Source organism: Marmota flaviventris, chromosome 19 (genome assembly GCF_047511675.1).
Source record: "Marmota flaviventris isolate mMarFla1 chromosome 19, mMarFla1.hap1, whole genome shotgun sequence".
Classification (NCBI taxonomy): Eukaryota; Metazoa; Chordata; class Mammalia; order Rodentia; family Sciuridae; genus Marmota; species Marmota flaviventris.
Genome location: NC_092516.1, coordinates 15,528,643 through 15,554,147, shown reverse-complemented (window position 1 = coordinate 15,554,147; position 25,505 = coordinate 15,528,643). Strand labels below are relative to the sequence as shown.

The window sequence follows — 25,505 nt, the reverse complement described above, 5'->3', positions numbered from 1 at the left end:
CAGTATGTCAAGGTAGAAGAAAAGAAGCCAGATCTTTTTCAAACTGTCACTGTATTAGAGTAAAAGCATTTGCTCATAGTAATATGCTAAATGATGTGCATTGTGGAGAGGGTCAAGTTACTTGTCTTTACATTTAATCAATACTAAATTGATAATATAGTCTATATTGAATGTAAAGAATTATAACTCAATCCTAAATTATTTTTTTATAAACCATTTGAAGTACCCAGTTTTAGTTTTCCCAAGAACTCTTTTATTGTGAGAATTTTAAAACTGCGTTATTATCTAAGAATATTCATGAAGTTGGGTATGGAGACACATGCCTGTAATCCCAGCAACTCGGGAGTCTGAGACAGGAGGATTGCCAGTTTGAGGACATGCTGGGCAACTTAGTAAGACCCTGTCTCAAAAAATAAAAAGAGCTGGGGATGGGACTCAGGGTTAGAGGGCCCCTGGATTCCATCCTCAGTACCATAGACAAACAAACACCTTAAAAAAAGAAAAGTTCACTGGGCATGGTGTGCACACCTATAATTCCAAGCAACTTGAGAGGCCGAGGCAGGAGGATCACAAATTTGAGGCCAGCATGGGCTACTTAGTAAGATGCAGTCTCAAAACATAAATTTTAAAATTATTTATTTATTATTAATAAATAATTAATTTTAATAATATCATTAATTAATAATTAATAAATTAATTTATTTACTATTAATAAATTTATTATTAATAAATAATTGGCTGGGGATGTAGCTCAGTGGTAAAGTATTTGCCCAGCAAGCAAAAAGTCCTGGATCCAATTCTCAGTATTGCAAAAATAAAAGGAGGGGGGAAGGGGAAGGAGGGAAGGGGAGGGGAAAGGGGAAGGGAGGGGGGAAGGAGGAGGAGGAGAAGAAAGGGAGGTTCCCATATTTTATCTAAAGCAAACTTGACAGTACAGGGGCCAAATCTGGAAGGCTTTATTATTGTTATTATTAGGATTTATTACAAATGTCAAAAATCAGGAGACTTTCCATTAAAAAAAAATCCCACTTTTCAGTAGCTCTTGAAAAACTGGAAATAGGCCCACTTTCCGTGGCATTCAGAGGTGAATGAATCATGGCTGCCCTTTTCCAAGGGGGCATAGCCCTCCATTCTACTTCAACCTCCAACCAGCTACTTCACATGTTTTTTACCAGGAGACATTTGAATGGGAGACAAGAAAGAAAGAAACCATTTTATTTGGAAAGACAAAGTGCAACTTAGTACATATGCAAAAATAAATCTGTACAGAGAGCCACTTCTCCGGGTCCCACCCTGAGTCTACCTTGAGGTGAAATGGTTACCTCTGAGACTGGAAACGCAAGGAAGAGGCCCAAATCCACAGAGAATACACGGTGTGTCTCCCCCCCCACCAAGCTGCAGATACTCATGTAAACATTTGTTGACTTGTAAAACATGTGCATGCAAGTGAGCTGGGATGGAAGGTAATAAAAACATCAAAATAGCAAGAAGGGTGATATACCTGGAAGGTGGTATTGAAGATAAATTCCCAGAATGCCTCGGTGAGAACGGGAGCAGTGATATTCCAAAGTGCTTGGGTCTGAGAGGATTTTTCTCTTCTTATACCCATAAAGCTTACCCTCATTTGTTTATTTCTCTTTTACCTCTGGCAGAACTAAGCTGAGTGCGGTGGCACATGCCTATAATCCCAGTAGCTGGGGAGGCTGAGGCAGGAGGATTGTGGGTTCAAAACTAGCCCCAGCACTTTAGCAAGGCCCTAAGCAACTCAGCAAGACCCTGTCTTTAAATAAAATCCAAAGAAGGGCTGGGGAGGTGGCTCAGTGGTTAAGTGCCCCTGGGTTCGATCCCTTGGCAAAAAACAAAAACACCAAAAACCTGAATGGGCCATTGAATTCTAGTTTAAATTATATCCCCAGGATCCTCTAAATGACAGCCTCTCTCAACTCCTAGCTCCAGCTCTAGCTAGCAGTATCATGTGACAGAATCTACATGAACCTGTGGTTTCTCTGTGAAATGAAGGTGACAGATGCTAATCCTAACTGTGCTAATCTGGATTTCCACCTGCCTCTTGAATTTGAAGACAGTCTCTGCTGTCTTTCTAGTTGAGCTGGACTGTCTTGGGTTTGCTGCAGGGAGAGATGCCTTAACCAGCTTCAGATGACACAGACCTAGGGTTTGTGTTTGTTTGTTTATTTTGTGGTGCTGGGGATTGAACCCAGGGCCTTGTGCCTTTGAAGCAAGCACTCTACCAACTGTTATATCCCCAGCCCCAGACCTAGGTTTTAAAGGTGGAATAAGTGCTTCTGGTAGCTCAGAAGGATCTCAACATCTTGCAAGTTCCTTTTTCATTCTCATGGTCTGCATGCAGACCACCCTAGCCTCCTGGAGGAGAAAGAGATCACTTCCTGACAGTAAGGCCATGTGGGCGGGTGGGGAGTGGAATTGTAGGCATGATGGTTAAAGCAAATCCAGACAAGGAATCACTCAGAGTGAGCTCCATGACTGGAGCTGGCCCTCCCTTCATTCACGCACTTACTTGGTAACCAACTCTGCTAAGGTACTATGCTTAAAAGCCTTGGAGGCCAGGCACGGTGGTGCACGCCTGTTAACTCAGCAGTTTGGGAGGCCGAGGCAGGAGGATCTAGAGTTCAAAGCCAGCCTCAGCAACTTAGCAAGGCCTAAGCAACTCAGCAAGACCCTGTCTCTAAATTTTAAAAAAGGGGATGGGGGTTGGGGATGTGGCTCAGTGGTTAAAAGCCCCTGGGTTCAATCCTCAGTACCAAAAAAAAAAACAGTCCTCGAGGCCACAAAGTTGATACACCTCTGTTCTTGCAGCTTAATGAAGTAGCTTTCAGTCAAGGGTTAACAAACTACAGGCCAAGAGGGCCACCTGTTTTTATAAATAAAGTTTTATTGGAACACTAACCATATTCATTTGTCTACATCTTGTCTCTTGCTGGTTTTGCAATTTGATAGCAGGGTTGAGTAGCTGCAAAAAAAGGCCATGTGGTCTATATCTGGCCCTTTCATTTAAAAAAAAAAAAAAAAAAAAAAAAAAAAAAAAAAATATATATATATATATATATATATATATATATATATATATCCATCTTGATAGAGAATTAGATACAAGGGACAAAAAGACAAATTATTTGTCTAATAAAATCTTAGAGAAGCCAGGCAGGGTGGTGCACGCCTATAATCCCAGCAACTTGGGAGGCTGAGGCAGGAGGATCTCGAGTTCAAAGCCAGCCTCAGCAACAGCAAGGTGCTAAGGAACTCAGTGAGACCCTGTCACACTAAATAAAATACAAAATAGGGCTGGGAATGTAGCTCAGTGGTCGAGTGCCCCTGGGTTCAATCCCCAATACCTCCACCCGCCCCCCTCAAAAAAAATTTCAGAGAAGAAGGAAGCTGTCTGAATTAACAACGGCACCACCAACAAAAAAGCACAAGGCTTGATTACTTTGAAGGAATATGTGGCAATAAAGTTGCTTCTTACATTTAATATATGCAATTTAACTATAGGTACTGGTTTAAAACACACATAAAATTTAAAGCAAGCTAACCACCGATCTGGTATAGATGAAAGAAGGGTGATCAGTACCAACTTCTAAAGGAAAATTGTTATGAGTCCATGTGCAAAAACTGGGGATACTGTCATTTCTGGGTGGACTCGGGGAGTTTTCACAGGTAATGCTGACTTAATTTTTCCTTGAAGGGCACACCCCACTTTAGAATCTAATGTTTGCACAAGTTCATGACTCCACAGTGCTCCAAACTGAAGTGCTGAGGGAGTATCTTAACAAGTAAGAGTGGCTTGTGTGTTACACTTGGCTTTGCATCCTTTGATTGTTCGAGAAAGAGGCTGCTCTAGCATTTGTGGTTGATTGAATTGTCTAGTTTCTTGGCTATTTGAAACAACAAGTGAAATCACACTAGTATTAAATAGGAACTCCTTGTAAGGAGAAAGCTCATTAAATAAAGATATTGTAGCTTGACCCTGGGGAAACTTCTAGAACTAATGAGTGTTTATAGTTCTTGCCCTCTCATCCTCAAACATCTTTAGTAAATCTCAAGGGGCTGCTATTGAAAGCAGCCAAGCTGCAAATCACAAGAAAATCAGCCCAGCTTGGAGCAGAAAATGCCAAGAGTGGGGGCTGGGGAGCAGATTCTATAAAAGAATAGCTTCATGTAAGAAAATGCTAAGGGATACTGCACCAGGGACACTTAGTCACTGTGTGGATGTTGCCACTAGGAAGCAGGGTATGTGCTGCTTGGAGCAAAGTCCCCCATATTCCAAGCTGCTGTCCTCATTCATTAAAGCTTTGAGATGCACCCTGTTCCACACCAAGTATTCATGTACAAGTTAGAGGTAGTAAATGTGTACATACAAAAAAAAAAATCAAACCTGTTTTGTAAAGCCCATAGGAAGAAAGCATGCTTCAAAAACGGAATTTGGCTGGAATTCCAGAAAAATCAGTCTCAGGGCAGGAGGAAACTAAACTATGACGTTAGAAATTAATCAATGTGCAGGCCCCTGCCCCAGGATAGAAGGGAGGCTGCATGTGCACTCAAAAAACACCATGCATGCTCCCAAATGCTCAGAGAAAGATGGCTGTGCACTAAGTCAGGACAAAACACACCCCTGGGAAGTTAGCTCTTCACTTCCCATCCCCATTCTTGAAACGGGGTTCTGAGGGCCTGAGATTTGAATCTAGCCTGGAAAGGCTGGTGAGCAAGGGTCTCATATTGTCCATGGTGGAAAAGTATGACACGTCTCAAGATAAGAAAGCAAGAAGTAAAAAATAAAAAAAGAATCTCAATAACAGTAGGATGGTTCATTAGGCTGCATTTTTTCAATCCCCATTCCCCGAAAACACTGTCCTAAGGGACAGCTGTAGGGTCTCTGCTAGTAGCAAAGACCTTTTTTCAAGAGTCAAAAAAATAAAATAAAATAAAATACAAAAGTCAATTTACAGCACATGAAAAATACCTTTTCCTTCTCAAACTAAATAAGTCTCCCCACCCACCCCCCATCCCAACCCCTTAGCCCTTTTGCTTGGGACTAGCTGGCAGCAATTGTTCTGGTAAGTTATCCTTCCATCTGGGCCCAGGCCTCCTCTGCCAGCTGATAGTACTGGTTGGCTAGACGGCCCTTCATGGCTTCCATGGCTGCCTCAGCCGCCTGGGTGTACAAGTCCCCTGAAAGAGAGCAAGGTAAGGTACAAAGAGGTGAACCGTGCATGCCAGGCCAGTATCCCCCACCTCTCCCACAAGAGTACCCTGAGGTTTGGTTTGGTTTTGTCTTGTCTTTGTTTTTACAGGAACCAAACTACCCCTGACATCCTTCCTCTCCCTCCAGATAGATGCTCAGGATGCTCTGTCACAGGGTGGTCATGTGATCACACCTGGCCAATCATAGCACTCCTCCATTCCCTGCAGGCCCTAGGGGTTGGTCTAGACTTAGGCAGAGCTAATCAGAATAAGCCTTGGGGTCCATAGTGATTTGCAGGTGGGTGGGCGATTCAATCAGGCTGAGGATATTTGCAGAATAAATTGAGAATCTTTGTAAGAGGAAGAAATAGTCGAAATAACTTCATGTCAGGTTGGCTCAAGTTTTGCTGTCAAATGAATTTGTATAAAATTCAAAGCAAGCACTTTGGAATTTTAGAGCTTTGGGGATTTATAAATTTCAAATGATAGATTTGCTTTATTATTTGGCAAATTCTTATACAACTTTTAAAATTTAGTCTCATCCCATACCTGTGAAATCAGGAGTTTAGTAAGTTTGTTATAGGTAAAGGACTGGATATTGGTGTCACCAACACCCTCTTCCTGAATTCTCACCCACAGGTTTCATCTGTTAAAACCCTAATCCACAAAGTGACTGTAGGTGGACATAGGGCCTGTGAGGCTGTGATAAAGGTTAAGTGAGGTCACAAGAGTGGGGCCCTGAGTTCAATGGGGCTGGGACCCTTCTCAGAGGAGGAAAAGACAGTAGGGCCTGAGATTTGCATCTAGTCTGGAAAGGCATATTATTTGGCAATAAAAAGGAATGGGTCTCTCTACCCCGGCCCTTCTCCTTGCATACAGAAGACAAGACATGTTAGTACATAGTGAGAAGATGATTGTCTATAAGCCAGAAACAGGAGAGCACCTTGATCTTGGACTTCTTGGCCTTGAGAAATCAATTTAGGAGACTGCCCCGTAATAGAGAACTTGCCTAGCATGCACAAGGCCCTGGGTTTGATCTCTAGCACCAAACAAATAAATAGATAAACAGACAAATAAATAAAATAAATACATTGTTGTTACTTAAGCCATTCAATCTATAGGGCAGCTTCAGCAGATTAATATATTATGTAATGGAAAAAAAAAACATAACTTGTCTATCAACTGATGGCTCAAAAACAAAATGGGGGGGCTGGGGACATAGCTCAGTTGGTAGAGTGCTTACCTTTCATGCACAAGGCCCTGGGTTCAATCCCCAGCACCGCAAAAAAAAAAAAAAAAAAAAAAATGGGGCATCTCCTACAATGGCATATTATTTGGCAATAAAAATGAATGAGGCACTGGTACATGCTATAACATGCATGAACCTTAAAGCCATTATTCTAAGTGAAAGAAGCCTGACACAAAAGGCCATGTATTTCATGAGTCACTTACAGAAGGAGCCCAGAGCAGGCCCATCCATATAGACCAAAAGTTGATCCTTGGTCCCCAGGAATGGGGGAGAAGGCAGGTTAGGAATGACTGCTAACTAGTACAGGGTTTCTTCTTGGGGTGATGGAAATGTTCTGGAATTAGTTAATGGCGATGGGTGACCAACATTGTGAAAATACTAAAATCCACTGAACTACACTTCAAGATGGTAAATTTCATGTTGTGAAAATTTTAGTTCAGTTTTCAAAATTGCAAAGAACTCCCCTTAAGACTTTAATATATATCTTTTTATTTAAAAAAAAAAAGCATTTATTTTTTAGTTGTAGTTGGACCCAATACCTTTATTTATTTTTATGTGGTGCTAAGGATCAAACCCAGGGTGCGCACATGCTAGGCAAGTGCTCTACCGCTGAGCCACAACCCCGGCCCTCTAATACATATCTTGATGTCCATGGTTCCAGTACCATCTGCAGATGCTCAAGTCCTTTATAGAAAATAGCATAGCATTTATATGTGACCTATACATTATCCTCCCACACACTTTAAGTCCTCTCTAGATTACTTCTTTTTGTGGGGTGGGTACTGAGGATTGAACTCAGGGGCACTCGACCACTAAGCTACATCCCTAGCCCTATTTTGTATTTTATTTAGAAACAGGGTCTCACCGAGTTTGCTTAGTACCTCACTAAGTTGCTGAGACTGGCTTTGAACTTGTGATCCTCCTGCCTCAGCCTCCCCAGACTCTGGGATTATAGGCATGTGTCACCTTGCCCAGCTCTAGATTACTTATAATAGCTAATTTAAATGCTATGTAAACAGTTGTTATCCTATATATTTTTTATATTATTTATTTATTTTTAGATGTTTATTTTTTAGTTGTAGTTGGACACAATACCTTTATTTCACGTATTTATTTTTATGTGGTGCTGAGCATCGAACCCAGGGTTTCACACGTGCGAGGCAAGTGCTCTACGGCTGAGCCACAACCCCCGCCCTAAATTTATTTTTAAACAATTTGTTCTATTTAGTTGTACATGACAGCAGAATGCATTCAACTCCTATACTGCTTTTGTAAAGGAAGCATGACATTTCTTTCTTTTTTAAAAAATATTTTTAGTTATAGATGGACACAATATCTTTATTTTATTTATTTATTTATTTTCATGTGGTGCTGAGGATCGAAGCTAGTGTTTCATACACACTAGGCAAGCACTCTCTCTACCACTGAGCTATAACTCCAGCCCTGTCATTCTGTATTGTAAGGGAAAAAGTCTGTATGCATTCAGCACAGAGGCCATGGACGGAATCCAGGGCCCCATGCATGCCAGGCAAGTGCTCCACCATGAACTACATCCTCAGCACTACTAAAATATTCTTTGATCTGTGGTTGGTTGAATCCATGGATGAAGAACCAACAGCTACCCAAGGCTGACTGTATAAGCATTAAATAAAAATGTCCATCTGCGTGTTAGCTCCATAAACCACCCCCCTGAAAAGAGACTCACCCTGGGCCCCTCCCAATGGGGATGAGAATTACAAGGGTCCCTGCCCAGCCCTGTCCCGCCCCAGTGGCAGGTCTGCGAGGCCCTACCTGATCTCTGCGGGTCCTTCTCCAGCCCACAGCCTCCAGTGACCAGCATCTCAGCCTCCCTGGCCAGCAGCGCATACCGGGGCTCGTCCTGCATCCCATCGAACTCACCGCCCTCGTCACAGTCCGTTGTCTCCAGGGCAGTGTTGTACCAGTGCAGGGCCTCGGGCCAGTCTCGGCACCTTGCCAGGGGACACAGAGAAAGAGGGACATCATCACAGCAGCAGGTGGGGGAGGGCAGAGGGCCAACCACCCCTGATCCAAGTCAGGGATACAGCAGGGACGAACACCTCTGGTTCCCAACCTACAGTGTCCAAGACCACCACCACATCCGAGGGGCACTGTGATGTTGTAGGTTTATTTATTTATTAAGAGGGCAGTCATGTAGCTTTCCTTAATAACCATTCTGTAACAGAAGTCGAGCATATTGGGGAGGGGGACATTTTTCTAGGATCACCCACAAGCACCCTATGGGCTAGCACAAGCGGACCTCTGACTCTGGTAGGAGAAGGACCCTGGGCAGAAGCCCCCAGAACCACCTAACAGCAATCGCTCAGCCCCTGCCTATGCCCTGCCTGTGCTGGCCAGTTCGGGCTCTCTTCCAGAATAATGCAGGACTCCTCTCCCCACCCCAGCGAAGCCCCTCCGCTCCCCGGCTCTTTCTCCTATGGCAGCATGCATCTGGCCAAACCACCAAGGGTGACCATAGGTTTCAGCCAAAGTCATGCAACTACAAAATACAGAGCTAACAGGGCAGCAGGCTGTTTTTCTTTGCGTGTAATCCATGTGAGGAACTATTTATAGCACATCAGGAAACAGCAAAGAGTGTCACTGATAAGAAAGACTCTGGTTGTCCTGAATGTGCCAGGAGCAGCAGCTCTAATGATATGTTTGCCTCTTGCCTCACCCTCCAGTCTCAGCTCCTGTTGGTGCCAGGTGCTACTCCCCAAACATGCCAGCACCTGCCTGTACCCTCACATTTTTTTTTTTTTTTTGGTACCAGGAATTGAACCCAGAGATGCTTAACCACTGAGCCACATCCCCAGCCCTTTTAAAATATTAAATATTTTATTTAGAGACAGGGTCTCGTTAAGTTGCTTAGGACCTCACTTCATTGCTGAAGCTGGTTTTTGAACTTGCGATCCTCCTGCCTCAGCCTCCAGAGCTGCTAGGATTACAGGCGTGCACCTCCACGCTCAGCCTAAATTCCCACCCCTCTAGTCTGGGTTCCACACCTAGTTCTTCACCCCTCCAGCCTCAGTTCATGTTACCTCTCCAGAGATGCTGTCTCTAAACACCTTGTTTCTTACAATTTCACACTCTAATTCTCCTTGTTCCCTCATATATTAGGGTCGTCCCTGACCTTTAACTGCTATATTCCCAGGGCCTGGCCAGCAGTACAGGCTCAACACATTTCTGCTGGATGAAAAAAGGTAAGCAAGTGGCGGGTGGAGATGGGATTTAGGACCGTGACCCCATTGTATCTTATTTTAAAAAAAAAAAAGGAAATTATTTGAAAATAACGAGGTACCCAAAAACCTAGGGTTGTATTATTGGAATAGGGACCCCTAGACTAGATGACATCACCTCTTCAGCTTTGATGATTCCCAGTCCTAAAGGGCAGAACACAATTGCCCTGGAAACATTACATGGGAAAGCATCTTCTCTCTCCCTGCCCACCCCTGCTCCACGTTGTCCCAGTGGTCAGGGTGCCCACCCTGCCTTGGAATTTTCCATGATTTTTCATTCCCCCTATTAGATGTAACTTCTGAGAGAACCAAAATCCCTTAAATATAAATTTGGGCCTACATGGGGCCCTGCCTTACCCATAGCTGGCCCTTAATTAATGCTCCCTGAATGCAAAAGGCTGGAGCTGCTTGGAATGAGGAAGAAGAAAAAGAAAATGACTATAGTAGAAGCTATAAAAATAAAGAAAATTCTCATAGAGTTAATTACATAAATATTAAAAACCAGCATGTCCCCAAACCCAGTAAGCAATGGTCATTATGTGGTATATGTTTCCTCCTCCCCAATCTATGTTGGCCATCTCTGGAAATAGGGGAAAAAAAAAAAAAAAACACAACTTCTTTTAAAGAGAATGGGTTAACAGCCTTAATATATAAAGAATTGTAACAAATCAATAAGAAACTATCATCTGGAGTAAAAGTAGAAATAAATATAAATTTTAAAAAAAAGAAGTAAAAATCAAAGTAGACAAAGGACAGAAAGAGAAAGCACAAATACAAAGACCTTTTAAGGACCAAAGATATAAATATTCAATGCCCATCTCCAACTCCTTCTACCCATGCTATACTTCTCCACGGCACTCAATGGGTACCATATGTATGGGTACTTGATCTAATAGAATCATGTTAGGACTTTTTTGTTTAGCACCTCTCCATGCCAGTATAGTTCTAAGTTCACTAAAAAGCCGGTCAATAGTGAATACAATGAAAGAAAGGTGGAAAGACCAAAACTTTGGCTCTGCCACTTATTAGGTACAGGTTGAGCATCCCTAATCCAAAACTCCCAAATCTAAGAACACCAAAATCTGATACTTTTTGATTATAATCATAATGCAAACGTGAATCATTTTGCAGATTCACTAAAAATATTGGATAAAATTACCTTCAGGCTATGCGTCTATGGTGTATACATGAATTTTGCATTTAGATTTGGGATCTGTCCCCAAGATATCTCATTATACATATGCATATAGTCCAAAATCTGAGAAAACCCAAAATCCAAAACACTTCTGACCCCAAGCATTCCAAGTTCCTTCACTTCTCAGAACTATAGTCTATAGTTATCCACAAAATGGGGCCCCAAACACCTGCCTTGTCTGTGTCATTGAGATGTGTTGGTTTATTCATTCAACCACTGAGCTAAGATACTAAGATGTGGAAGATGTAGGACACAGAGTTATAGGAGAACTGATTCCTATTCTCAATGAAATCAAATCATAACACAAAAATGCTGTCCAAATATAGGGGAGCACTGCTGTTACACAGCAGGTATCTGAAAAATGTTGGCACACAGGCAGGCTTCTGAATGCATTCAGAAGTTTTTGACCCTGAAACCTCCTTAATATGAGAGTCCTACCAGACTTTCGTTCTAAACCCAGTAAGAGAGAGGAGCTCCTGAGACCAAGAGGAGGGACCTGCTCAGCTGGTTCACCTTGGAGATTTACACAATGAATGCACCGTCCTTGCTCCCTTCCAAAGAGTTCTTGAAGGCTCCTGGGTAGCCAGGTTCCAATGGGAACCACCTAGGGTGAGCAACTGACCTCTGCCCTGGACTTCCGGGATCTCCCACTGGCTAAGCCACAGAGCCGAGATGAAGGTGGGCCACCCTGTTCTCCTCCCATTGCAAAAACCAGACCTGGCATCTCAGCCTGAAGAATAAATGAAAAGTACTGATACTTTAGTTGCTGGAGTCTTTAAACCTACTCCTTCTTCTTAGAAGTGAAAAATAATAAAATAAAAATAAAAGCAGGAAAAGTCAATTAAGATCACCCAAATCCTACTATCCAGGGACAATCCTCTGAGCCTGATAGTGATTTTTTTTCTCATGAAAATCTTTATTATACTAGCTAAAATGGCTGCCAATCACTGCAGGCCTCATGTACCCGGTGCTGTGAGAGTTACTGTCACCATGTCATGTAACCTTCATACGACAATCCTCAGAAGCAGGTGTTGTGATTGTTCCTGTTTCAAAAGATGAATGTAAAAGAACTCACTCAGGGTCACTGGTCTGGTAATGGGTGAAACCAAGACCAGAGCCCATGTCTATCCTGATATTAAAGAGAAAGTGCCCACCCAATCCAGATCCCTATGGATTCCACCTGAGTGACAGCCACAGTTACCTGTCTGGGCTGAGGTTCAGACCGGTGTCAAAAGCTCGTGCCACCAGGATCATGGACTGTCTGTCGCCAGCTTCAGCGGCCTTGAGTAAGTAATCGAATCCTTTCGTCTTATTCTCCTTTGTCTCCTGTCAATACAAACCAAAGAGGGGGGAAAAAATAACAAGGCTTGCATAAATCTCGCTCATCAATCTTCTCCCTGTTTCTTGAATTATTGGGAGAGCTCTGGGGCTGGCTACCACAGCATTACACATTACACAGCATTACACATCATAGTTTTTAGTATATTCATGGAATTGTGCAACCACCACCACAAAAATCAATTTCAAGCTGAGAATGTGGCTCAGTGGCAGAGCACTTCCTCGAACATGTGAGGCACTGGGTTGGGTCCTCAGCACCATGTGAAAATAAATTAAAAAATAAAGGTATTATGTCCAACTTAAAAAAAAGATATATATATATATATATATGGCCAGGCCAGGTGTGGTAGTGCACACCTATAATCCCAGGAGCGTGGGATCGTGAGTTCAAAGCCAGCCTCAGCAACTTAGCAAGGCCCTAAGCAACTGAGACACTGTCTCTAAATAAAAAAAAAAAAAGGCTGGGGATGTGGCTTGGTGGTTAAGTGCCCCTGAGTTCAATCCTGGGTACAAAAAAAAAAGAAAGAAAGAAAGAAGTGGCCAGAACTCTCTCATTCCTGCCATGTTTTTGCTAGGCCCACGGCTGGCAAACTAAAGACTACATTTCCCAGCCTCCCTTGCAACAGGCACCTATGTCCTAACACAGGAGGCCTATCCAGTCTCTCATTCATATTGCCTGTCCCTAGCACTTTAGAACAATGCTTAGCACAGGAAGTGCTAAATAAACTTCAATAGAGGTTATTTTATAATTCTATTGGAAATGTTTTTTTTTCCTTCCTTTTTTTTTTTTGGTACCGGGGATTGAACCCAGGGGTACCTGACCACTGAGTAACATCCCCAGCCCTATTTTGTATTTTATTTAGAGACAGGGTCTCACTGAGCTGCTTAGCGCCTCACCATTGCTGAGGCTGGCTTTGAATTTATGATCCTTCTGCCTCATCCTCCCAAGTTGCTGGGTTACAGGTGTGCACCACAGCACCTAGCTGAAATATTTTTGTTTGTTAATTATTATCTGTATTATATCCTTTTCCACCTGAAGAGTTTGCTCCAGGAGAGCAGAGACCTTGTCTATCTCATTCATTGTCGTGAATATAATCAATAATAAAAATGCTAAAAAATCATGTGTTGCTGAGTGAATGAATGTCTTCACAAGACAATGGAAAAAAGGCCTAGAGGAGGGGGACCTTGGAGAAATGAGAGAGGGGCTTTCTAGGCCCACAGTGGCCCCTAAAGCAGGCAGCCATCACTTTCCTTGCTAAGACATGGCTTGAGCATGGCTCACTTCCTGCAGGCCTGCCCTGTCCTAACCACACTGATCATGCAACCACACTCCTGCCAGGGGAAGCTTCCAGAATCAGAACCCTGGAGAAAGATAGCTGGGATACCTACAGACAAGGACGTTGAACTTGCTTCTCAACCCCTTTACAAGGTCGCTAGATGGACCAGTACAAACGGCCTGTGATAACAGGGAGAGTTATCAGAGTGTCTCAGAGAGGCGGGATCCCCCACAGTCCTGGTCCTCACACCCAGCATCCCTTTATTCAGGCCTCAAACCCTCTGAGGGTCCTCTGTACCAGGTGCTGGGGTTCACAAGAACAGACTTACGCTTTCATAAATTTGGGGCTGGGGAATAGCTCAGTGATAGAGAGGATAGTGCCTAGCATGGGTGATGCCCTGGCTTCCATCCCTGGCACCAAAAACCCAACTTTCAGGAATTTGGCAAGCCTGTTGAAAAGCACAACCATGATTAAAACTTAATCATGGGCTGGGAGTGTCGTTCAGCGGTAGAGCACACACCTGGCATGCAGGAGGCCCTGTATTCCATACCCAGCATTGAAATAAAATCATAAACTTACAAGATGAATCATATTAAAACAAAGGTAATAAATACTCAAAAGTCATCAATCCCTAATTATTTTTACTGTGTTTTACTATTATTTATGTTCTTGAAACAAATTATTTCAGTTGCAGCACCATGGTCAGTTGGGACCACATACAGCCTTAATGGTGGGAACAGTCCTGTGCTTTGTATGATGCTGAACAGCATCTCCACCTACCAGATGCCAGCAGCAATGACTATTAAAAAAAGGTCTTAAAATCCCAGTGGCTCAGGAGGCTGAGGCAGGAGGATTGAAAGTTCAAAGCCAGCCTCAGTAACTTAGCAAGGCCCTCGGCAACTTGGCGAGATCCTGTCTCTAAATTAAAAACAAAAAGAGCTGGGGATATGGCTCAGTGGTTAAGCACCCCTGGGTTCAATCCCCAGTGCCAAAGAATAAAAATAAAAAAGTCTATAGCAGGGCATGGAGGTGCAGGCCTGTAATCCCAGCAATGCAGGAGTCTGAAGCAGGAGGATTACAAGTTGGAGGCCAGGCTGGGCAACTTTAGCAAGACCCTGTTTCAAAATCAAACACAAAAAGGGCTGGGGGGAGCTGAGGTTGTGGCTCAGCGGTAGAGCGCTCCCCTAGCATGTGCGAGGCCCTGGGTTCGATCCTCAGCATCACATAAAATAAATAAATTAAATAAAGGTATTGGGTCCATCTACAACTAAAAAATAAATATTAAAAAAGAAAAAAGGGGCTGGGGATGTTGCTCAGTATTAGAGCATCCCTGGGTTCAATCTCCAGTACCCCCTGGCCCTGGCAAATAAACAAACAGATAGATAGATAGATAGATAGATAGTCTCCACACATTGCTAAATGTCCCCTGAGGAAGGAGGCAAATCCCTGGTTAGGATTTGTTGAGTGTCCACTTGGGCAGCACCTATACTAAAATTGGAACCACACAGGGAAGATGAGCATGGTCCCTTTGCAAGGATGACATACAAATCTGCGAAGCGTTCTGTATTTTTAGAGCCTGGGGAGGGGAAGGGAAGGAGGAGGAGAGGTTGGTCACTGGGTATAAAGTTACAAGCAGATAGGAGGAGTAAGTTCTGGAGTTCCATTTCACAGCAAGGCAACTACAGCTAAAAATAAAGTGTTTCAAAATAGCTAGAGGGTTTTGAATGTTCTCATCAAAGAAATGATAAATGTATGAGATAACAGATATACCAATCATCACACATCATATACACGTTTCAAAACACCCCCACTATACCCCATAAACATGTACAATCATTGTCAATAAAAAATAATAAAAAGGGGGCTGGAGTTGTGGCTCAGAGGTAGATCACTCGCCTAGCATGCGTGAGGCACTAGGTTCGATCTTCAGCACCACATAAAAATAAAATAACAATATTGTGTCCACCTATAACTAAAAAATAAAATATTAAAAAAAGATAACAAAAGGGCTGGGCTTATGGCTCAGTGGTAGAGTGCTTGCCTGGCATGTGTGAGGGTCCGATTCTCAGCACCACATATAAATAAAGGTCCATCAACAACTAATAAATTGACCATGGCAGGAGTTTGTACCCCACTCCTCCCCTAAAGTAGACCATGCTACAAATCAGGATTTGATTGTTTTCTCCATATCTGAACTTCAGAAAGGGAAAGAAAAAATAGGAATAGTGCAGATTAAGCTTCAAATTGTTTCATCTCTGTAACCATTCCATCATGCCTAGTGATGGAAATTAAAAGAATGTTCTTCCAGCACTTAAAACTATTATCTGATGCAGGAAAGAATCTACTCAGGTCAGGGGCAAATGAAGTTCCAGTTATAACACAGGTCTTCTTTATTTCACTATCATCTTACTTATTAAGGTAAATGAAAATATCAACCAACGTTCATGTCAGAACTATACCCCTTCACCAGTTACCACCACAGGTAGGTTGTTATGTGCAAAAGTTGGCAAAAACCAATGAACGTATTCTGACAATATAGAATTTACAAGAGTACTTTTATTGCTATTTGTAAAACATATGCTGCATATTCTTTATGTCAGCAAACTATATAATATGTATATATATGTGCACAGATTTCCTCTGCATCTCTGAAAGCCAACTACTGAATGTTTAGCAGCACATCACTCATTGAATGAGATATATTCAGTCCTGCCCCCAAGAAGCACAGAGATGGGAGAATAGGGAATAAAATAGGAAATAAAAACAGCTGTGGTATCCCTTGCCTGCATGCCAAATATTATAGTCAACTAAACCACAGGAAGCTACCAACATTCTACAGTTCATAATCTATTAAAAAATGTGAAGTTTCATAAGGTTCCACTTAATGCGGATAAGACTAGTCACAGCAGCAGAAGAGTGGAACCACCCCAAGCATCGACAGGGCACAGGTTAAAGTGTGTCATATCCATTCTGTGGAACACTGTCAACAAAGAATCAGGAAGCTTTCTGTGTGACACTGTGGAAAATTAAGGTCTAGTGAAAAAAAACAAGGTCCCAAAAGTGTGTACAGTATGCTAACTTTGGAGGAAAAATAAGAAGGTGGACCGTTAGAATCTGTACTCCATATTTGCAGGTGAAAACTGTGTTCGGAAAGGAATAATATGCCTCCCAAAATTCATGTCCACCCAGAACCTCAGGATGTAATCTGATTTGGAAACAGGGTCTTCACAGATGTTAGGTAGTTATGTTAGGAGGAGACTATCTTGGATTATGAGGACCCTAAATCCAACATGGCTGGTGTCCATAAAAACACAAGAGACACAGAGACAGAGACATGTGGGTAGAAGGCCACGTGAAGGCAGAGATAGGGATTGAAATGATTCAAGCCAAGGAACACCAAAAACTGCGGGCAATTTCTAGAAGCCAGAAGAGGTAAGGAAGGTTCTCCCCTAGAGCCTCAGAGGAAGCATGGTCCTGCACTCAGGTTGTAGTAATTCGTTACTATATCTTAGGTAATTAATACATTTCTGCAATTATATATGAAAAATTGGTAATTATAGCTATACGTGTTTTTCAGAAATGAGAGAATGGGAAGAAAAGTGGGAGGGGGATTTTGCACTGTAAACCTTTAAATATTATTCTTTTTTTTCATGCCACTGAGCTACATCTCCAGCCCTTTTTGTGTTTTCAATTTCATTTTTTTGGGGGGGTACCAGGGATTGAACCCAGGAACACTCAACTACTAAGCCACTCCCCAGTAGGGTCTCACTGAGTTGCTTAGGGCCTCACTAAGTTTCTGTGGCTAGCTTTGAATTCACAATCCTCCTGCCTCAGCCTCTAGTGTCTCTGGGATTACAGGTGTGCACCACTGAGTCCATCTTTATTTTTTATTTTGAGACAGTTGCCCAGACTGACCTTGAACTTATGATTCTCCTGCCTCAGCCACCCCAGTAGCTGTGATTATAGGCATGAGTCACCACACCCAGCTTAATTTTTTTTTTTTTTTTACTTTTTCATGAGTGTATTACCTATTTAAATAAATAAGGTCTTCAAAGTGTTTTTCACCACCCTCTTCATCTGAGATCTGCCTGCTGACAAGCCATGATCAAGCCCTGAGGAGGGCTGTTGCCTTGGACCCATGTTGAGCCTCTGCTCCAGCCATACCCACCAAAACCTCTCCCAGGAAACTAGGGCACTCCCCAGGTCTTGCCAGAACAGGTCCATTCAATCCTTTCTTCTGTGCCCATGACCAGGAAGGAAGGAGGAGACCCCTACACAATTCCCAACACATTCACATCCTGCTCCTTCACATCCTACCCTGACTGCTCCTTAGCCCCAACCCTGCACCCATCTCATCCCTGTGTTCCAACCCCACTGACCACCTTCTAGACTCTACCTGTCTGTCTCTCACCTCTGGGCCTGAGCGGCTCCCTCAGTCTGACCTACTCACTCCCACTGGCCTTTGGGTCAGTGAATGGGCATCTCCCAGTGCCAGGCTCTGCTCTAGCCACTAGGGGTATGGCAGAGCTGATGACAGGAGGCCTGCAGGGACCACTCAAAAGCCCCTTAGGGCTTTTCCTCATTTGTGTCCACCAGTCTCCTCTGCTTCTCCCATCATACTGTCCCTATTGCCTGGAAATGTGACTGTCATTCCCCAAAGCCAGAGATCAAGTCTGCCAGTTTTGACTTTGAAGTACCTGACCCCAAACCAATGCCCAGGATGTTTCTGGGGCCTGTATCATCCTCAGGGAGGCAGGTGAGTGAGTGACCTCCAGGACAGGAGGCAGGTGATGGCTGGGTGGGCGGAGCCCTCCACTTCCTGCGGGACCTGCACCGTCCAGTCCCTCACCTTCAGAGAGACGTCAGCCAGGATGTGGTGGGGCAGCTGCGAGTACATGAGTCCCAGGCCCACGATGGCCTCCAGCTCGCCCAGGTCTGCCGCATGCTCCAGATGAAAGAGCGCCGAGTCGCGGTCCCACTCCTGGTCCTTGGCGCAGAAGCGCCCGCCCTCGTGGTAGCGCACCATGGCCAGATGGACCTGCCACACAGACTGCGGTGTTGGCCCGGCTGTCTGCGAAGCCCAAGCCGCACCCAAGGGCCGCCCAGCCAACCTGCGGGAGGAAGCGATTGGCACAGGAGAGGCGTGGGCCAGGGGCCCGGGGCTCGTGCAGAAAGGGCTGCGAAATGGGCATCAACAATACCTTCCCCAAAACAGACTTCCCGATTTTCCTTTCAAGGTCCAGGGCATTAAGCCTTTGCACTTCGAGGGCCACCGCTGATGGCCTTGGCAGGTGGAGGCGGGAGGGGTTGAGGAGGTTCCACTTTTCCACACAGACCTGAGGGGAGGGACAGGGATGGAGCTTAGAGGTCAGAGACAAGAGGGGCTGGGGTAGACCTGTTGTCCCGTTCTCAGCTGCCCCTGCTACCAGCACCCAGGAGCCTGCTGGTAAGAGGCAGAACAAATCCTTACAGTGTCCGATTTTATTGGACAAATGTTTTCCAATTCTAATCATTCAAATGCCACCAGCTTGCAGGTGCAGAGAGACAGCAACCACAGGACTCAGAGGAGAACAGACAGCAGCAGCTCAGAGAAGCGATTCCCCCTATTTATTAATCTGAGTCTGGTTGGGGGGCTCAACACACTAAACCCCATACAAGGCATGAGAAAATTCAGACTTCAGCAGATCCACTTGCTCTCTTCCAAATCCACCCTGATGCTGTGGGTGACATCAAAGGGTGCTTTGGGCATGGGTTTAGAAAACACATGGTTTCTTCCAGCTGAAGATACACTTGTCCAGAGGTTCCTGCAGGTCCCAGCCAGGCAGCTCAACGTCCTGCAATGCACAGGGCCACCCCACAACGAGGAGTGATCCAACCCTGAATGCCAACAGTGCCCTGATTGAGCAACCCTGCACCATGCTGAGCTGGAAAAACCTGACCTGATGGAGAAACAGCTCAGCATTCTGGGAGGAGCAAGAGTCAGGACTGCTGGGGATGTCAGGGAGGGCCAATGGCATCCAGGCTTGGAGAGCAGGATTTGAGGAGGAATGGACACAGGGGAAGGAAAGACTTTGCAGGGGAGAGAGACTCATCCTCTTAGCAAAGGTGTGGATGGTCAAGATCCAAGCAAGGTGTGTTTGGGAGTCAGTAGAGAAGAGCAAGTGAGGTGTAGGGCTTGTCTGAGACTTGCCTAATGCTAACCACCATATGGGATACTTGCTACACATACAGGCTGAGCATTCCTGATCCAAAAATCAGAAATTGTAAAGGCTCCAAAATCTGAAACTTTTTGAGTACAACATGACATCACCAGTGGAAGAGTCCATACCTGATCTCATGAGATGGGCTGTAGTCAAAACATAGGTGCACTAAAAATGTCCTATAAAATTACCTTCAGGGGCTGGGTTGTGGCTCAGTGATAGAGTGCTTGCCTAGCAAGTGTGAGGCTCTGGGTTCAATCCTCAGCACCACATAACGATAAATGAATAATATAAAGGTATTGTGTTCATCTACAACTAAAAAATAAAATTTTTAAAATTACCTTCAGGCTATGGGGCTAAGGTGTACATGAAATAGAAACGAATTTCATGTTTAGAGTTTGGTCTCATCCCCGAGTTATCTCATTGTATATATGCAAAGACTCCAAAATCCAAAAATATCCAAAATACTTCTGGTCCCAAGCATTTCAGATATGGAATACTCAATCTGGACTAGCTTGGGAATCTAAGGAAAGTTGCTTAAGATCCAAGTTTTTCATACATAAAATGGGGATGAGTAACCTTAGCCTATCTCATTGAATGGCTACAAGAAATAAATGGATTAGCTGGGGGTAGTCATGCGTACCTGAAATCACAGCAGCTGAGAGGCTGAGGCAGGAGGATCGCAAGTTCAAAGACAACCTCAGCAACTTAGTGAGGCCCTAAGCAGTTTAGTGAGACCCTGACTCAAAATAAAATATAAAAAGGGCTGGGGATGTGGCTCAGTGGTAAAATGCCCCTTGGTTCAATCCCAATACCACCCCCCACAAAATAAATAAATAAATAAATAAATGGATTAATAAAGTGCACAAGGCTCCTCTAGTCAAGCACTTTAACACGTGAGCTACAGCCATTGTCATTTCCCCTCCAGGACCATGTCTTGAATCCTCCCCACAAGTTCCTGCACAGGATGGCACCTCATGTCTGCCCAGGCAATCTGCTCATTTGCAAAATGGACACATGCAAGGAGGACGAGCAGGTGGCAGTGATGTGAAGGAGGAGAAACAGAAACAGAGCCCTCCACAGACAAGCAAGTGACCAGAGATCCCAAGACTGCATTACCCGTCCGGAGCTGCCCAGGCTGTCCTCATCGGACTCGTACCTCCGGTTGCCATTTGAGTGGCCCTGGATGGAAGTGGAGATTGAGTTTTTCCGAGGACAGACCTCTCTCCCAAGAGCCTCCCGCTGGGGAACTGGCCCAGCCCTCCCAGGTGGCCCTCCATCCAGAAGAGGCTGACCTTCCCAGGGGGCTCTTCTCGCAGTGAACTGGCCCAGCCCTCCCCAGCAGAAGCTGGAACCGTTGTCTGCCAAGCTAAAGGGATGTCAGGCCACAGGCAGGAATGAGGGGCTGGTGTGGACACGGCCCAGCCAGTTACCCAGCCTCCACTCCCCATAATAACCAAAGGCCCCAGCTGCACCATAAGATTTTCAACCTTATATCCTGCCATTTTCAACCTTATATCCAAGATACCACCCTCCTCCCTTTTGTGGCCCACATTACCCATTTTACATTTTACCTTCTGCTCTGCATTTATATTTATCTGAAATAATCTTGTTATTTTACTTGTTATATTCTCAGAACCCACTCACATTCCCTTTCTATAGATTTTATCCTCTTGAAGGACCAATGAGGCAACAGGAAACTCTACTCTCATTGTCTGTGGGATCCTTACCTGTTCTCGGGGCTCTGGGTCATCCAGCTCACCCCGCCTTTCACTGGGGTATCCACTATCCCCACTGGCCTCAGAGTCCTGTGGACAGAAGATGATCTTAGGGTCTTAGAGGTCCTTTGAGGACTTGGTGGATCTGAGTACATCCTAATCATCATCTTTCTGCCCCTTGTTCCATCTCTTCATTTAACCTGCTCTTCTTCCTGTCCCATGAGGATTGGGGGACAAGGAAGCCGTGTGGAGTGGTGGCAAAGAACCTGGGGGTTGGAGCCACACTGCCCAGACTCAAGTCCTGACTTTGTTACTTGCCAGCTATTACCTGGGCAGTTGTTCAGATTCTCTGAGCTTTGGTTTCCTTAGCTATGGGGATTCATTCTAGCACCTACATCAAAGGTCGGTGAGGATGAAAGTAATGTGGGTCATGATGAGTGCTATTACTAAGAGCGGTTCACCCATTCACAGGCAGAGAACAGAAGCTGGCTTAGGATCAATGACCAAGGACAAAGATACAGCCCTGGTAAACAGTATTCACCACAACTAAGTCCCCTCTACCAAACTCCACATACATGTTTTTTTTTTTTTTTTTAATCTCCTAGATCTACTTTGAAATTGAATCTGGAAAAATTAAGAATCTCAAAGACTTCATTCTTTGCCTACCAATGTTGAGTTTTGACCCTATTTGCATGTTGTCAGTAATCTAATCTATTTTCTACTCCTCTTTCTTCTACTAAGTGGTATTTCAACACTCAAAAGAGTATAAACAAGCCAGCTGTAGTGTTGCGTGCCTGTAATTCCAGCAACTAGAGAGGCTGAGGCAGGAGGATCACAAGTTTAAGGCCAACCTCAGCAACTTAGTGAGGCCCTAAGCAATTTAGGGACACCCTGTGTCTAAATAAAAAAATAAAAGGGGCTGGGGATGTGGCTCAGTGGTTAAGCACCCCTTGACTCAATCCCTGGTACAAAAAAAAAAAAAAATCTAAAATAAACTCCTATGTACCCATCACCCAACTTTGTCAACTCAGCATTATGCCCAAGTTATGTAAGCCCTTTAATTTTAAAAGTACTTAAAACATCACCATTAAAATTTCAACCTGCTACGAATCCTGTCAATTCTCATTCACTTCCCCTTCCATGAATTCAGACTTTTCATATATTAGTATTTTTTCTCTTCCTTCATTTATTTCTTGAGTTGAATTCAGGGCCTTACCACGCTGGGTGAGCTCTACCACTGAGCTACATCCTCAGTCCCTATTGTTTTTATTTGAATAAACCATTTTATATTACTTAAATTTTATTTTTATTTTTATCTATTTGTTTTTGCATCATGCAAGCTAGGCAAGCATGCTACCACTGAGCTATGTCCCCCGTCCTTTTTATTTTTGAGACAGAGTCTTGCTGAATTGCTCAGACTGGCCCCAATCTTGCAATCCTCTTGCCTTGGCCTCCCAAGTAGCTGGGATGACAGGCATGCACCACAGTGCCTGGTCTAATATTTTAACATTTAAGGAGTGGGGATGTAGCTCAGTGGTAGGGTGCAGATGCAAGGTCCTGGGTTTAATCCCTAGCACACGGGAAAGACATTTTCAACTCTTTAAATTGATGCATTATGTTCTATAATACCCAACTATTCAGTATGCCAGATAAAAGACTGAAAATGGATTGCAGGCCTTATTCAGGAGCTTGAAGCACCCCTCTCTTGGACCTCAGAACCACACAACCTTGGGCACATGTTCCTCCTTTTGGAATCCCTCCGAAGATGTGGGACACAGAGCCTCACTTAGATCTCAGCTCAGTGGCTCAGTGAGGCAGGCAGCCTCTCCCAGTCTCAGTTTTCTCACCTGAGAAATAGATGAATACCAACTCCAAGGTTTTTGTAAAACAGAAGGCAGCAAAGGACAGAAGAGCAGAGGGCGGGTTTGGGTTTGAGAGCTTGGCTTTGAACCCTGGCTCCATTGCTAAGTGTCATGAGCAAGTACCTTAACTTCTGTGCCTTAGTTTCTTCAACTCTAAATCAGGGACAATGAGAGAGAGAGAATGGCCCCCGGGGTTGCTAACACTGGGACCGGAAGCCAAGAAGGGACAGGGTGGGAGGGAGACTTTCTACTGTGCTAATCTTTCAGACCTTTTCCTCCTGAACCAGGAAAATGTATTACCTATTCCCAAAATTCTAAGCTTTACTTCTAGAATAAAATCTACTCTAAAAGGAATAAAAAAAATAATACCAACCTTGTAAGTTTTGAGAATTAAATGAGGATATCTACCAAATCCTTAAAACTGTTCCCGGTGACAATTCCATACATGTCACCTATTATTATTTTCCCCTTCCATTCAAGAACTCTGAAAAGCATCCAGGAATGAGCTTGAACCTCTGGGGTAATCAGTAGAGCAAAAGGGGGACTGTGACCTGTGCATTTATCCACTTTTAGTTTTAATTTTTACTTTGATGCCATAATATATATTCGGGCAGATGCAAACATAGTGCCTTTAGTTTCTCACTGCTGAGTCAACCTGAAGCTGCAGGAGACAGTCTCTTTATGCAACCCGAGAGCACTGTGCCACCAGGCTGTAGGTTCCATGACTGTAACCCGCTCAGGGTCAGGCATCCGCACATGTGTGGCCAGACCCAACCCAGGGCTGCTGAGCCTGGCATGTGCTGCTGCTGATTTGGAAATAATCTTCCCTGATCTCCAGGAACTGAAGGGACACGGCTTTTTCCCAGAGGAAGCTCTGCCTTGGCAGCAGACTGAGTTCCTTCACTTTGTCCAGCTGCCCCAGCCCCAAGCCCTCTGGGCATTTCCTGGAGCACACCTGGGCTGGGCTACCCACCTGAATCTGAAGGCTCACCCCATTAAGAGAGCTCAGCCCTCCCACCCTGCTGGGGCCCGGAGCCCCTCCTCCTTCCCTTACTCTCCACTCACCCGGTGGTTGTCTAGACGGTCGTGGTCTCTGGGTGCCATGTTATCAAGGTCACCAAACACGGGCCAATCTGGGCAGGAAGAAACAGAGGTAATGTGCAGATTCTACTGCTGGAACCTTCACCAGCCCAACCTATTGCCTACGGCGGACTGTACTGGCCACCAAGCTTTTATTTTTAACTAATTTATTTCTTTTTGGACTGGGGATTGAACCCAGGGGTACTTAACCCCTGAGCCACACCCCCAGCCCTTTTTTTGCATTTTATTTAGAGACAGGGTCTCACTGAGTCGCTTAGGGCCTCACTAGGCTGACTTTGAACTCGTGGTCCTCCTGCCTCAGCCTCCTGAGCCACTGGGATGACAGGCCTGCGCCACTACACTCGGCTATTTGTCATTTTTAAAGAAAGGCATAAAATGGGAGAAGAATGTGGTCAGATCCTGGGGGACTGACTTCAGTTCTTTCTCAAGAACTTATTCTTGGGCTGGGGATGTGGCTCAAGCGGTAGCGCGCTCGCCTGGCATGCGTGCGGCCCGGCTTCGATCCTCAGCACCACATACAAACAAAGATGTTGTGTCTGCCGAAAACTAAAAAATAAATATTAAAAATTCTCTCTCTCTCTCACTCTCTCTTAAAAAAAAAAAAAAAGACAAAAAAAAAAAAAAAAAAAAGAACTTATTCTAAGTCTACCTCTCACAAACTACAGGGTCCTGAGCAAGCAGCGTCACCCTCAAGTCATAATGCAATTTACCTGTAATGTTTTTGTCACCATGCTCAGCTCTGCATTAAATGCAGTTGTGAAGAAAGAAAAATCATATGTAATTTGGGGCCCACTGAATGGGTCTCAGATGGCTTCAAAACCAACCAACTCCTGGTATTTTCCTATTTGTCTCCTGACCTAAGCTCTCTTGAGCTAAATCTGTCTGGCTGCCCATTTTGATTAAATTTGAGTGCTGGGGGCATAGATCGGCGGTAGAGTGTGTGTCTACGGCGGTAGAGTGTGTGTCTAGCAGGCATGAGGCCCTGGGTTCCATCCCCAGCACACACCAAAAAAAGTTGTAAAAATGGCTTTTACATTTTTAAATAGTTGGGGGGGAAAAAAAATCAAAAGAACAGCTGAGTATGGTGACAC

At 44.3% G+C, this 25,505-nt stretch overlaps 1 protein-coding gene and 1 non-coding gene across 5 annotated transcripts in view; one reads left to right on the top strand and one right to left on the bottom strand.

The window, feature by feature from the left end:
- Positions 1-1,199: 1,199 nt before the first annotated feature.
- Eef2k (eukaryotic elongation factor 2 kinase) overlaps positions 1,200-25,505 on the bottom strand; it is a 59,442-nt gene continuing 35,136 nt past the window's right edge. For 3 of the 4 annotated variants that reach the window (XM_027948680.3, XM_071605749.1, XM_071605748.1), the window contains exons 11-18: positions 24,379-24,446; positions 21,464-21,541; positions 20,853-20,915; positions 18,735-18,869; positions 18,383-18,571; positions 12,120-12,244; positions 8,258-8,436; positions 1,200-5,205 (exon numbers count right to left, since the gene is read on the bottom strand). In XM_027948680.3, the coding sequence (XP_027804481.3) occupies positions 5,096-5,205; positions 8,258-8,436; positions 12,120-12,244; positions 18,383-18,571; positions 18,735-18,869; positions 20,853-20,915; positions 21,464-21,541; positions 24,379-24,446 (947 nt within the window). In that variant the 3' untranslated portion in view covers positions 1,200-5,095. The remainder of the gene's footprint in view (positions 5,206-8,257; positions 8,437-12,119; positions 12,245-18,382; positions 18,572-18,734; positions 18,870-20,852; positions 20,916-21,463; positions 21,542-24,378; positions 24,447-25,505) is intronic. The other variant, XM_071605750.1, reaches the window with a different exon arrangement.
- Positions 14,998-15,104, top strand: LOC114103188 (U6 spliceosomal RNA). The gene has a single exon (XR_003584617.1). It is a non-coding gene; the product is annotated as a U6 spliceosomal RNA (small nuclear RNA).